The sequence below is a fragment of the Staurois parvus genome, unplaced genomic scaffold (assembly GCF_062004578.1).
Source record: "Staurois parvus isolate SC_StPar_1 unplaced genomic scaffold, SC_StPar_1.0 ptg000214l, whole genome shotgun sequence".
Taxonomy (NCBI): Eukaryota; Metazoa; Chordata; class Amphibia; order Anura; family Ranidae; genus Staurois; species Staurois parvus.
Genome location: NW_028318010.1, coordinates 1,525,818 through 1,539,119, shown reverse-complemented (window position 1 = coordinate 1,539,119; position 13,302 = coordinate 1,525,818). Strand labels below are relative to the sequence as shown.

The 13,302-nt window shown below is 42.7% G+C and overlaps 1 protein-coding gene across 1 annotated transcript in view; it reads left to right on the top strand.

The window, feature by feature from the left end:
• NHSL3 (NHS like 3) overlaps positions 1 to 13,302 on the top strand; it is a 91,473-nt gene that overhangs the window by 69,477 nt on the left and 8,694 nt on the right. Inside the window, exon 6 of the mRNA XM_089678998.1 lies at positions 268 to 3,069. Coding sequence (XP_089535124.1) covers positions 268 to 3,069 — 2,802 coding nt within the window. The remainder of the gene's footprint in view (positions 1 to 267; positions 3,070 to 13,302) is intronic.

Sequence of the window (13,302 nt, the reverse complement as noted above, 5' to 3'; positions counted from 1 at the left end):
GTTATTTACTAAAACTGCATGCTACAACATTTGGTGCATAAAAAACCAGCTTCCAGGGTTTTTTGTCAAAGCTTAACTGAACAAGCTGAATTTAGAAGCTGATTGGCTACTATGCATGGCTGCATCAGATTCTGAGTGTACCTGTTTTAGTAAATCCCTCCCTTAGTGTCAATGTCTGCCTTTCTATTTCACATTCTGTTAAAATCAGTTCCTTAAGAATTACATTTATTTAATAAAAATATTATTTTCTGTCTATTTTATCTGTAGGTCTCCATTCCACTTCCTTACATCGTGGGATCCATGAATTGTTTTCCAAAGGACAAAGTCAACCATGTGAAAAGGCAGCTAGAGCACCAACAGTGAATGGAGTCCATCAAGATAGGGAAGAGTATGTTGTTATTCCTACAGTTGACGGTATGCTTACTGAAGCCCCACCCAATGGAGCTCACATTTCATTGGCTGCTGTAGAGCAAACAGAAGCTGCTTTGCAACGACACATAGAGAAAGTGTATCAAGATGACAGTTGTATTGGTTGGAAGACTGGTCAGAAGATATCCCCACTCCTCATTCGCCCAAAATCTGTAGCTGTCCCTGGGATGACTACACATTCATCCCAGAGTGACCCAGTGAGTCCTGTCATGTCTATTTCACCTCAAGCAACCTACATGTCTAAAATCATTCCAAATGCAGTTCTTCCTCCTTTAGTTGATGTGGTTGCCTTGACTCGATCCAGTGTACGAACTTTAAGCCGATGTAGCCTTGCTACAGCAAGTCCTGCCTCAGTCCGTGGCTCATTGCATCGGGGAAGGAGTATGTCTACCTCCAGTGAAACTTGGAGCCGTTCACAATCCACAGAGACCATTGTGTCTGATTCTTCCACCATATCCTCTCGAGGTGGGGAGAATATGTTGGAAGTAAGTGAAAAGCATGAATCTGGACTAAGCACTGGCCGGGCATCTCCAGCCCCTAGCACAGGTACCCAAGATGGATCCGATGCTGCCAGTCTTTGCAGCGGTCGCTCATCTGTTCGTAGTGTTTCATTACGAAAAAGCAAAAAGGCTCCTCCACCTCCTAAACGTACCTATTCATTACAGCAGCAGAGGGAAATGGGACTTCCTCCCAGGCCAGAGAAAAAGCCCTCAAGCAAGACTAGTAGTGCCCGAGACCCCTGGGTTCCACGAACAGACAAAGCAGCAATAGAAAATGAGGTGTTTCTGCCAAAAGTAAGCTCACCTACTCGATCAGACCGAACATTGTCTCCATCGAGTGGTTACTCAAGCCAGAGTGGGACACCAACATTGCCTGTCCGTTCACTTCTTGAGTCTCCAGGTACTCGTAGGAGAACCCCACCCAAGCCAGAAAGATCCAGTCTTAAGTCAGCATCAAGCAGTAATGCAAGTTCTTTTTCTGCTGAAAACAACTCTCTACACCTTGACAGTCCCCCAAGAGCTGGATCATCAATGGGAGATCAAGAAGGGCAAGATATAATTCCCCCACATCCAAATGTACCAGCCCCTACTTGCCCACCCCCCATTCAAAGTATTGACTTTCTGGTAGCCCCAGTTGCAACTCCTGCCCCTTCTCCACCCCCGTCTCATCATCCCACACCTCCACCTGTACGAAAGTCAGACTCAGATGCCGAGATTCCACCATCAGCATTGGAAGAGGCAACACGCAAAGAATCCTTGTGGCCTCCACCTCCTCCAGAGGAGCCTGATTTGCAGGACATGTCTATGGCAGATTTCCCCCCTCCTGAAGAGGAACTCCTTTTGCCCCCACCACCTTCCTCAGAGCCAGGTAGTGAAAGTGTCTCAAATGTGACTGTCAACAGCAATGATAACAAGGAGATGATTGAAGCAGAAAAAGCTCTCTTGGTCTCCAAGAATGCGATGCCTTTGGACAGTGTTGAAACTCATCCTGATTCTGTGCCTTTAACAAATTCAAAGCCTCCGGATACAGCTGTAATTTCTGTTAATTCGGAGACACCAACTACATCTGTGTTTGACTCTAAAAAAGACATTCAACAGTCTGCAGTGCCTCCCACAACAGAAGCAGTAGTAGTGCCCTCAGCAGCAGTTGATTCAGAGGAAAGGTTGATTTCATCAATGGTATATAAACCACATTTTGTTGCCACAGCAGCAGCTGAAAATGCTGAACCTAAAGAACAACTTGAAGTCAGTGTACCACAAAACATATCGGGGGATCAATCTGTATGCAAGCAGGAGTCTAAAGTTTCCACTGATAATTCTGCAAGCACTATATCACATTCTCCTATGGACTCCCCTGCATCTGTAATGCCATCACCTGCAGTTACCACTAGCTCAGTCCTTTCACCTACAGGAACATCACCTCTTCACCTGTCAAATGTATGGAAGCCAGTCAGTGCTCCAAGCACCAAAAAACTGTCAACAAACAATCAAGGCACCACAGGTCAACTTAAAGAAGATGCAAGCTTGCCTATAGTAACCCCTTCCTTGTTGCAGATGGTTCGTTTGCGATCTGTGCAAGCCAGGGGCCCACAGATTCAATTTTCACAACTCCCTTCAGGAATTCCTGCTCCCCAAAAACCTGTGCGCAAGTCACTGTCTATCAGATCTTCTCAAGGATCTGATTCATCCCAAGGAGAAAGTCCCACATTCACACAACCATCTCCCAGTCCACAAAAAACACCAGATTCCCCCTCTGCACACAAATCACCAGCCTCTGCGGCTAGCTTTGTATTTGCTAAAGGATCCAAGAAGTTTGGGTTTGAACCTCATGTTTTACAAGAAGCCGAATCCTCATTAAAAAGGGATATGGTAGTAGAACTCAAATCACAAGGAGGACCGCGCAGCCCAGATGGAAAGCCTCCAATACTGCGTAAACCTAGCAAAATTCCCCCACCTGTAGCAAGAAAGCCATCAGTAGGAATACCTCGTACTCCTACAAGCCCTTCATATAAACCAGGTGTCTCAGCTGTCAATGTAGTCACATCACAGGATGCAGTATCAGTTTCACCTTTGTCTGGGACTAGTGCAAGTGGAACACTGGAAAATCACAAGCAGCAGCACATAAGCCCAATGGAACAAGGTAACCTGCTTTTACTCTCATAATCCTAATGTACTTTGTGGATAAATGTTTGTAATTGGGTTATCTTAAAATATAAAGCCACTATAGCTTTTAACAGTTACAATCAACAATCCCTTTGTGCCTGAGGCATTTTATGTTTCTTATGAAGCTATGTAGTTATGTAATCTGTTCCTTTTCTTGTCATCGTTTCTGTAGACCAGGGGTCTCCAAACTGTGGCCCATGGTCCATGCCTTTATTCAGTCCTTGGGACACTATTCCATTCACTGACACTAAAGACAGAACATTATTCCCCCCCCCCCCCCCACACTGACATCATCAATGGGGTACTATTCCTCCCACTGATACCAGAGTTGGGGAACTAATTCTCTCAGTGACACCAATGATTGTGGCACTTTTCCTCCCGATGACACCATTGATATACCAAGCGTTGACATTGTTTACTCCCATTGATGCCAGGGCATTTTCTACTCCCGCTGGCCACAGTCTGGCCTCCCCCCCCCTAAAGTTTGAAGGGCAGTAAATTGGCCCTTTGTTTCAAACGTTTGTAGACCCCTGCTGTAGATTTACAGGCATATTTAAATTGAAATTAAAAGAGAAGTATGGGGTGGCCTAAAATGTAAAAAAATTTATACTCAGCTAGGTAGATGCTGCATCTGTCCCCTGCAGCTTCTAAAACAGGGATGAAAGACAGTGGTTGTTAGCGTCTGGCTCAGTCTCCTAGGGGCTCACTGAGAGGCTGACCCAGCTGCTGGTCCAGGCATTTGAATGGATCCCGACTGTAAAATTATGATCTTTAGCCCGTTGTGGGCGGAAAACAGGTCACAGGAGTGCAGAACAGATTGCACTCCTGTGATCCATAGAAGAGGTATAGCCAAAAAAGCTTTAAGGCAAGTGTCTGAGACATATTTGGGTAAGCTTTAAAGAGCTTACCCAGGCTACAAACCAGAAATAAAAGCATCCTACTAAAATGTTAATTTTCCTAATTATGTACCTATTAAACATACAGTATACACCCTGTTCCAAATTATTATGCAAATTATATTTTTCTCATTTACCTAAATAATTGATGTAAATAGTAGTCAGCATAATTCTCATGTTATCAACTATTAAGAGTACAATTCAAATTTTATTGAACAAACCTCCTAATGATAACAGTATTTTTTTTAAACATAAACAACTTACAATGCACTGTTCCAAATTATTCCGCACAGTAAGTTTCAAAACACTTTATAGGTTGTAAAGAACTGAAAATTGCCATTTGTTGTGTTTGCAGCATATTTACTGAAACCAAAAGCTATTTCAATCAAACTTTTAACAACATTTTAACTTTTTAAACATTTTAACAGGTCACGTTACATTGTAACATAGGACCCCTTATTTGATAGCAGCTTCACAAGTCTTGCATCCATTGAACTTGTGAGTTTTTGGACAGTTTCTGCTTGAATTTGTTTGCAAGGTGTCAGAATAGCCTCCCGGAGCTGCTGTTTGGATGTAAACTGCCTCCCACCCTCATAGATCTTTTGCTTGAGGATGCTCCAAAGGTTCTCAATAGGATTGAGGTCAGGGGAGGATGGAGGCCACACCATGACTTTCTCTCCTTTTATCCCCATAGCAGCCATTGATGCAGAGGTATTCTTTGTAGCATGAGATGGTGCATTGTCATGCATGAAGATGATTTTATTACGGAAAGCATAGTTCTTCCTTCTGTACCAGGGAAGAAAGTGGTCTGTCATAAACTCCACGTATTTTGCAAAGTTCATCTTTACACCTTTGGGGACCCTAAAGGGGCCGACCAGCTCTGTTCCCATGATTCCCTCCAAAACATGACTCCACCACCGCCTTGCTGACGTCACAGTCTTGTTGGAACAGGGTGGTCGTCCACCAACCATCCACTACTCCATTAATCTGGACCATTCAGGGTTGCACAGCACTCATCAGTGAACAGGACTGTTTGAAAATTAGTCTTCATGTATTTTTCTGCCCAATGCAGCCGTTTCTGCTTGTGAGCATTGGTTAGTGGTGGCCGAATAGAAGGTTTATGCACAGTTGCAAGACTCTGGAGGACTCTACACCTTGATGTCCGTGGGACTCCAGAGGCACTAGCAGCTTCAAATATCTGTTTGCTGCTATGTAATGGTATTTTAGCAGCTGCTCTCTTGATCCGATGCATGGATCTGGCAGAAATCTTCCTCAATGTGCCTTTATCTGCACGAACCCGTCTGTACTCCGAATCAGCCACAAATCTCTTAATAGTGCGATGATCACGCTTAAGTTTTCGTGAAATATCTAATGTTTTCATACCTCGTCCAAGGCATTGAACTATTTCACTCTTTTCGGCAGAATCCTTTTTCTTCCCCATATTGCTTGAAAATGGTGCTCTGCTTAATAATGTGGAACACCCTCCTTTAGTAGTTTTTCCTTAAATTGGGCTCACCTGCCAATCTAATTATCACAGGTGTCCGAGATTGTTTTCAGTGATCAAAAGAGCCCTGAGACACAATGCCATCCATGAGTTAAACTGAAAAACAAAATATTTAATCTTTATGACACTTAAATAGAATTTGCATAATAATTTGGAACAGGGTGTATGTGTTAAATAAGCAGTTCAGAAAACATCATGCACTTAACAAATTTGCACTTAAGATGCCTAGTGCCCCCCCCCCCTTTTTGCTAGTACTCATTCTCACTTAAAGTTTTGAAAAGCATTTGAGAATTTTTGCAACACCACCAAAAGCCCTAGTATCGAGAATATGCAGTCGTATAAACAAGCTGGTCTCACTATAGTTGGACAGACTCTATGCAGATTTTGGCCAGTTCTTGACAAACTGGCCGAAATTAGCTTCACTAGTGGCCCTGTCGGCAGCCTCCCAGCCGACTTCCAGATGGGTGAAAAATTGTTGTATAGCAAGGATGGCGGAATCTGTTTGATTTAATTAGTTCAGCTTGTTGGCTGAAGGATGATTGGTGTATGACCAGCATTAGGCATTGGGGTTAACTTACTAAAGGTTATAGAAAATAAATTCTTCACTTTGCCAAGTGAATAGTCACTCAGCTTGGTGAATAAGGTGAAGATGTTTACTTCATTCAACCAGTCATGGTCTAACAAGAAGCCTGTTTTTCTAAACAATTTTGTTGCACACGATTGCTACCATTTCAGCAGCAATGTTTTCCCCCATTATAGCATATGTTCAGAAAATCCTTTTACAGCATGTACAGTATCTCACAGAAGTGAGTACATCCCTCACATGTTTGTAAATATTTTATTCTATCTTTTCATGTGACAACATTGAAGAAATGACACTTTGCTACAACGTAAAGTAGTGAGTGTACAGCTTGTATAACATGTAAATTTGCTGTCCTCTCAAAATAATTCAACACACAGCCATTAATGTCTAAACCGCTGGCAACAAAAGTGAGTACACCCCTAAGTGAAAATGTCCAAATTGGGCCCAAAGTGTCAATATTTTGTCTGGCCACCATTATTTTCCAGCACTGCCTTAGCCCTCTTGGGCATGGAGTTCACCAGAGCTTCACAGGTTGCCACTGGAGTCCTCATGACCACATCACGGAGCTGGTGGATGTTTGAGACCTTGCGTTCTTCCTCCTTCCGTTTGAGGATGCCTCACAGATGCTCCATAGGGTTTAGGTCTGGAGACATGCTTGGCCAGTCCATCACCTTTACTCTCAGCTTGTTTAGCAAGGCAGTGGTCGTCTTGGAGGTGTGTTTGGGGTCATTATCATGTTGGAATACTGTCATGCGGCCCATTCTCAGGAGGGAGGGGATCATGCTCTGCTTCAGTATGTCACAGTACATGTTGACATTCATGGTTCCCTCAGTGAACTGTAGCTCCCCAGTGCCGGCAGCACTCATGCAGCCCCAGACCATGACACTCCCACCACCATGCTTGACTGTAGGCAAGACACACTTGTCTTTGTACTCCTCACCTTGTTTCCGCACACACACTTGACACCATCTGAACCAAATAAGTTTATCTTGGTCTCATCAGACCACAGGACATGGTTCCAGTAATCTGTGTCCTTAGTCTGCTTGTCTTCAGCAAACTGTGGGCTTTCTTGTGCATAATATTTAAAAGAGGCTTCTTTCTGGGATGACAGCCATGCAGACAATTTGATGTAGTGTGCAGGGTATGGTCTGAGCACTGACAGGCAGAACCCCCACCCCTTCAACTTCTGCAACAATGCTGGCAGCACTCATACGTCTATTTCCCAAAGACAACCTCTGGCTGTGACGCTGAGCACGTGTACTCAACTTCTTTTGGTCGACCATGGTGAGGCCTGTTCTGAGTGGAACCTGCCCTGTTAAACCGCTGTATGGTCTTGGCTACTGTGCTGCAGCTCATTTTCAGGGTCTTGGCAATCTTCCTATAGCCTAGGCCATTTTTATGTAGAGCAACAATTCTTTTTTTAAGATCCTCAGAGAGTTCTTTGCCATGAGGTGCCATGTTGAACTTCCAGTGACCAATAAAAGAGAGTGAGAGCAATAACAGCAAATTTAACACACCTGCTCCTCATTCACACCTGAGACCTTGTAACACTAAGGAGTCACATGACACTGGGGAGGGAAAATGCCTAATTTGGCCCAATTTGGACATTTTCACTTACTTTTGTTGCCAGCGGTTTAGACATTAATGGCTGTGTGTTGAGTTATTTTGAGGGGACAGCAAATTTACACTGTTATACAAGCTGTACGCTCTCTACGGCACATTGTAGCAAAGTGTCATTTCTTCAGTGTTGTCACATGAAAAGTTAGAATAAAATATTTACAAAAATGTGAGGGGTGTACTCACTTCTGGGAGATACTGTATACACGCACACCTGGTAAAATAGGTATTAACTGCTTTTCCGCTGCCTTATAGCAGATATACTGCTACGGGGCAGCAGGGGTGCACAAAATCACGTATATATCCGTCATTTTGCATTTCCGGGTAGGGGCGCGCGCATGCGGCCTTGGCTGTCAATCACTGGGTCCCAGCCGGTGATTACTCGCCGGAACCCAGTGATCGTTGAGCATTACCGACAGAGGGAGAGAACTGTATGTAAACAATACAGTTCTCTCCCCTGTCAGCTCCTGCATGTTGCTTTGTATGGCTGTGCATAGCACAGCCATACAAAGCAGTGTGCTTACAGTTGTAAGCACTAACACAGCACACAGTAAAACAGCACACAATCGCCCCACATGTTAACCCCTACCTGCCCAAAGCCACTAGTACAGTGTCAGTGCTTTTTCTTAGCACTGATCACTGTATTGGTGTCACTAGGGATGTCAGTGACACCAAGTCAGTTCCCTCTAGTGTCAGAATGCCCACTGCAGCTGATCGCCGCTATTATTAGTACAAAAATTTAAATAATCCCAGTATATATACCACCGTTTGTGAACGCTATAACTTTCATGTAAACCAATTAATTTACACGTATTGGGACTTTTTGTTTTTTAGCAGACATGTAGCAGAATACATTTTGACCTAAATTTATGACAAAATTAGATTTTTTACATTTTTATACTGGGCATGTTTAATAGCAAAAAGTCAAAAATATTGTTTTTTTTCCCTCAAAATTGTCTTTTTTTTTTTTTTATAGTGCAAAAAATAAAAAAAACCCACACAGGTGGTCAAATACCACCGAAAGAAAGCTCTATTTATGGGAAAAAAGAACGTAAATTTCATTTGGGTGCAGCGTTGCATGATTGCACAATTGTCAGTTAAAGTAACGCAGCGCCGTGACGCAAAAAATGACCTGGTCAGGAAGGGGGTAATCCTCTGGAGGGCAAGTGGTTAAACAAGTCACCAGTTGTCTTAGTAAATATATTTCTAAAGGTGCTATTGTCATAAAGTTTTCACATGTCGGTAACAACCCATGCAATCCATACACACAAAGAAACCAACACAAATAAGTTCAGAAATTAAGTCTGTGTAATAAAATGGAATGACACAGGGATAATGTATTGAACATGCTAACTAAAATTTATTTAATACTTTGTATGAAATCCGTTGTTGGTAACGACAGCTTGAAGATGCCTACTGTATGCAGAAACTAGTCGCAAGCATTGCTCAGGTGTGATTTTGGCCCGTTCTTCCACACAGTCTTCAAATCTTGATGGTTCTGTAGGCCTCTTCTATAAACTCTGATCTTTTTTCATTGATTTTCAATTGGATTCAAGTGAGGTGATTGGTTGGGACATTCAACTGGTTTCAAAGCAAGAAATTAAACTGCTAGAGAGTTCCTTTGCTTTGTGTTTGGGATCATTGTCTTGCTGAAATGTCCACCCTCGTTTCATCTCCATCATCCTGGTAGATGGCAGCAGATTTTTATCAAGAATGTCTTGGCACATTATTCCATTCATCCCTCCTTCAATGACATGTAGTTTGCAAGTACTGTAGGCCCCACACCATGATGTTCTCACCTCCAAACTTTACTGTTGGTATGGTGTTTTTGGGGTGATGTGGAGTGCCATTTGACCTCCAAACATGGTGTTTAAGAGTTAAATTTTGGTCTCATCCGACCAGACTATATCCTCCCAGTATTTCACAGGCTTGTCTAAATGCTGTGAAGCAAACTTTAAATGAGCTTCAACATGCCTTTTCTTTTTCTTCTTGCGTGGTGAGCGTGCTTATAGATCATGGCTGTTGAGTGCATTACTTATTGTTTTCTTTGAAACAATTGTACCTGCTAAATCAAGGTCTTTCTGAAGCCCTCCACAAGTGGTCCTTGGCTCTTGGGCAACTCTTCTGACAATTCTTTTCACTCTTTTGTCAGAAATCTTGTGAGGAGCACCTGGTCATGGCCAGTTTATGCTAAAATGATGTTCTTTCCACTTCCGAATTGCTCCGAACAGTGCTCACTGGAACATTCAGAAGTTTAGAAATCCTTCTGTAACCAAAGCCATCAGTATGTTATGCAACAATAAGGTTGTGAAGGTCTTGAGAGAGCTCTTTGCTTTTACCCTTCATGAGATGTTTCTTATTTAACACCTTGGTAATGAAACACCTTTTTACAGGCCATCAGTTGAGACTGAGCTATCTGATATAAATTTGCACTGACAAGGGACAGGATTGTTTTCTAATTACTAATAGATTTCAGCTGGTGTCATGACTTTCAGTGCCTTTTTTACACCTCCCTTTTTTCATGTGTTCAATACTTTTTTCCTGTGTCATTCCATTTTATTAGACAAAACTTAATTTCTGAACTTATTTGTTTTGTTTATTTTGTATGTATGGATTGCATGGGTTGTTACCAACATGTGGAGAAAAATGGTGATGTGTTCAATACTTAACACACACACACACACACACACACACACACACACACACACACACACACACACACACACACACACACTTTTTTTTCAGGTACTTACCAAAACATATTCAAGCTATAGTTATATAATGGATATGGGCTGAAAGTGCACACTAGCGGGTTTAATTTGAGGGTCTGTGCATCCAAATTGGAGGAAGGATTTAGGAATTACAGCTTTTAAGAGTAGCCACCCCCCTTATTCAAGGGACCAAAAGTATATGGACAACTGAATCAAAAGCTGTTTTATGGCCAGGTGTGGGCTACTCCTTTGCTATTTCTTCATCAATTAAGGAGGTAAAAGGTCTGGAGTTGATTCTAATTGTGGTATTTGCTTTTGGAATTTATTGCTGTGAACCTACATCTTGCATTCAAAGGAGCTGTCCATGCAAGTGAAACAGGCCATTGTAAGGCTTCAAATACAAAACAAATCCATCAGAGAGATAGCAGCAACATTAGGAGTGACCAAATCAAGAGTTTGGTACATTCTGAGGAAAGAAGAACGCACTGGTGAGCTCAACAACATAAAAAGGCATGGACGTCCATGGAAGACAACAGTACTGGATGATCGCAGGATCTCTATGGTAAAGAAAAACCCATTTACAACATCCAGACAAGTGAATGACACTCTCCAGGAGGTGGGCGTATCATTGTCAAAGACTACAATCAAGAGAAGACTTCACGAGAGCAAATACAGCGGGTTCACCACAAGGTGCAAACCATTCATAAGCCTGAAGAATAGAAAAGCCAGATGAGACTTTGCCAAAAAACATCTAAAAAGCCAGACCAGTTCTGGAAAAGCATTCCTTGGACGGATGAAACTAATATTAATCTGTACCTGAATGACGGGAAGAAAAAAGTGTGGAGAAAGCTTGGAACTGCTCATGATCCAAAGCACACGTCATTTGTAAAACATGGAGGCAGTGTGATGGCATGGGCATGCATGGCTTCCAGTGGCACTGGGTCATTGGTGTTTCTTGATGATGAGACAGAAGACAGAAGCAGCCGGATGAATTCTGCAGTGTTTAGAGATATACTGTCAGCCCAGATTCAGCCAAATGAAGTAAAGTTGATTGGACGCCGCTTCACAATACAGATGGACAATGATCCAAAACACACTACAAAAGCAACCCAGGAGTTTTTGAAGGAAAAGAAGTGAAATATTCTGCAATGGCTGAGTCAATCACCTGATCTCAACCCAATTGAGCATGCATTTCACTTGCTGAAAGCAAAACTAAAGGCAGAAAGACTCACAAAGAACAACTGAAAACAGCTGCAGTTAGAGCCTGGAAGAGCATCAGAAAGGTGGAAACCCAGTCTTCCGTAATGTCCATGGATTCCAGACTTCAGGCAGTCATTGCCAGTAAAGGATTCTCAACAAAATATTTAAAATTAACATTTTATTTATGATTATATTAATTTGTCCAATTACTTTTGGTCTCTTCAAAAAGGGGAGGGGGTGGGTGGCTTCTCTTAAGAGCTAATTCCTAAACCCTTCCTCCAATTTGGATGTACATACCCTCAAATTAAACCTGAGAGTGTGCACTTTCAGCCCATATCCATTATATAACTATAGCTTGATAGTGTTTTGGTAAATACCTAAAAAACAAATTGTGCCTGTGTCCAAATATATGTGGACCGAACTATGTATATACAGACATACCTCGGTTTATGAATTTTAGTGCTGCGGGACTCTTGGTATAGCGCAAAATTCGTAAACTTAAACGCCGTTTCCCATAGGAATGCATTGAAAACCAATTAGTCCGTTTTGGAGGTCAGAAAAAAGTAAACGCTACTACAATACCACGTTGTTTTATCAAGTCATGCGGTATTTTAGTAATGACAACGATGCGTTATTGTTTCAGCTGTCAGCAGGGTTCCCCATTGACAGCTGAATGTAAAAGAAAGAATTGCCGGCAATTAAAAAACCAGCGTGGGGGCCCCCCTTCCCATCCATACCAAGCCCTTCGGGTCTCTGGTATGGTATGGATTTTGAGGGGAACTCCCACGCCAAGTTTAAAAAAAAAAATGGCGTGGGGTCCCCCCCAAAATCCATACCAGACCCTTATCCGAGCATGCAGCATGACAGGTCAGGAAAGGAGGGGGGCACGAGCAAGCACCCCCTTCCTGAACCATACCAGGCCACATGCCCTCAGCATAGGGGGGTGCTTTGGGGCAGGGGCCACCCCCCCCCAAGCACCTTATTGATGGGGACAAGGGCCTCTTCCCCACAATCCTGGCCAGTAGTTGTGGGGGGCTTATCGGGGGGCCCCAGATCCCACCCCCCCATGTGAATAAGTATGGGGTACATGGTCCCACTACTCATTCACAAAAAACAAAAAGTGTAGTGTGAAAGAAGACAAGACACTGTCTTTGACAAGTCCTTTATTAAAAGAAAAAACTAAAAGAATGTCCCCCGCAGTAGATCCAACGTCAATCACGATGTCTGTCGCTGCCGACCCGAAAAAAGAATTTCCTGACCTGCCGGGCTGCATGCTCAGATAGGGGTCTGGTACGGGTCCCCCACGCCATTTTCTTTAAATTTTGGAGTGGGGGTTCCCCTCAAAACCTGTACCAGACCCAAAGGGCTTGGTATGAATGGAGGGGGGACCCCACAACGTTATTTTATTTATTATGGTGCCAGTTTTTCCCCCCCAGTTAAAAGAAAGTTTCCTTTTAGCTTATTTCCCTAAGTTAGTTTCTTAAAAGAAACAAAGTTTCCTTTAACTCCAGGGAAAGTGACAGCTAATTCTGTGAGCTATAGTGAAGGAAAAAAAAAAAAAAAAAAAAAAAAGCCGGCAATTGCATTTAAAAATCGGCACTGACATACACTTTGTATTGTGAAAAAAATTTGTAAACTGAGGCATTATTTTCAATGGATTTTCATTCATAAACCGAAAATGACGTTAACCGAGGTACAC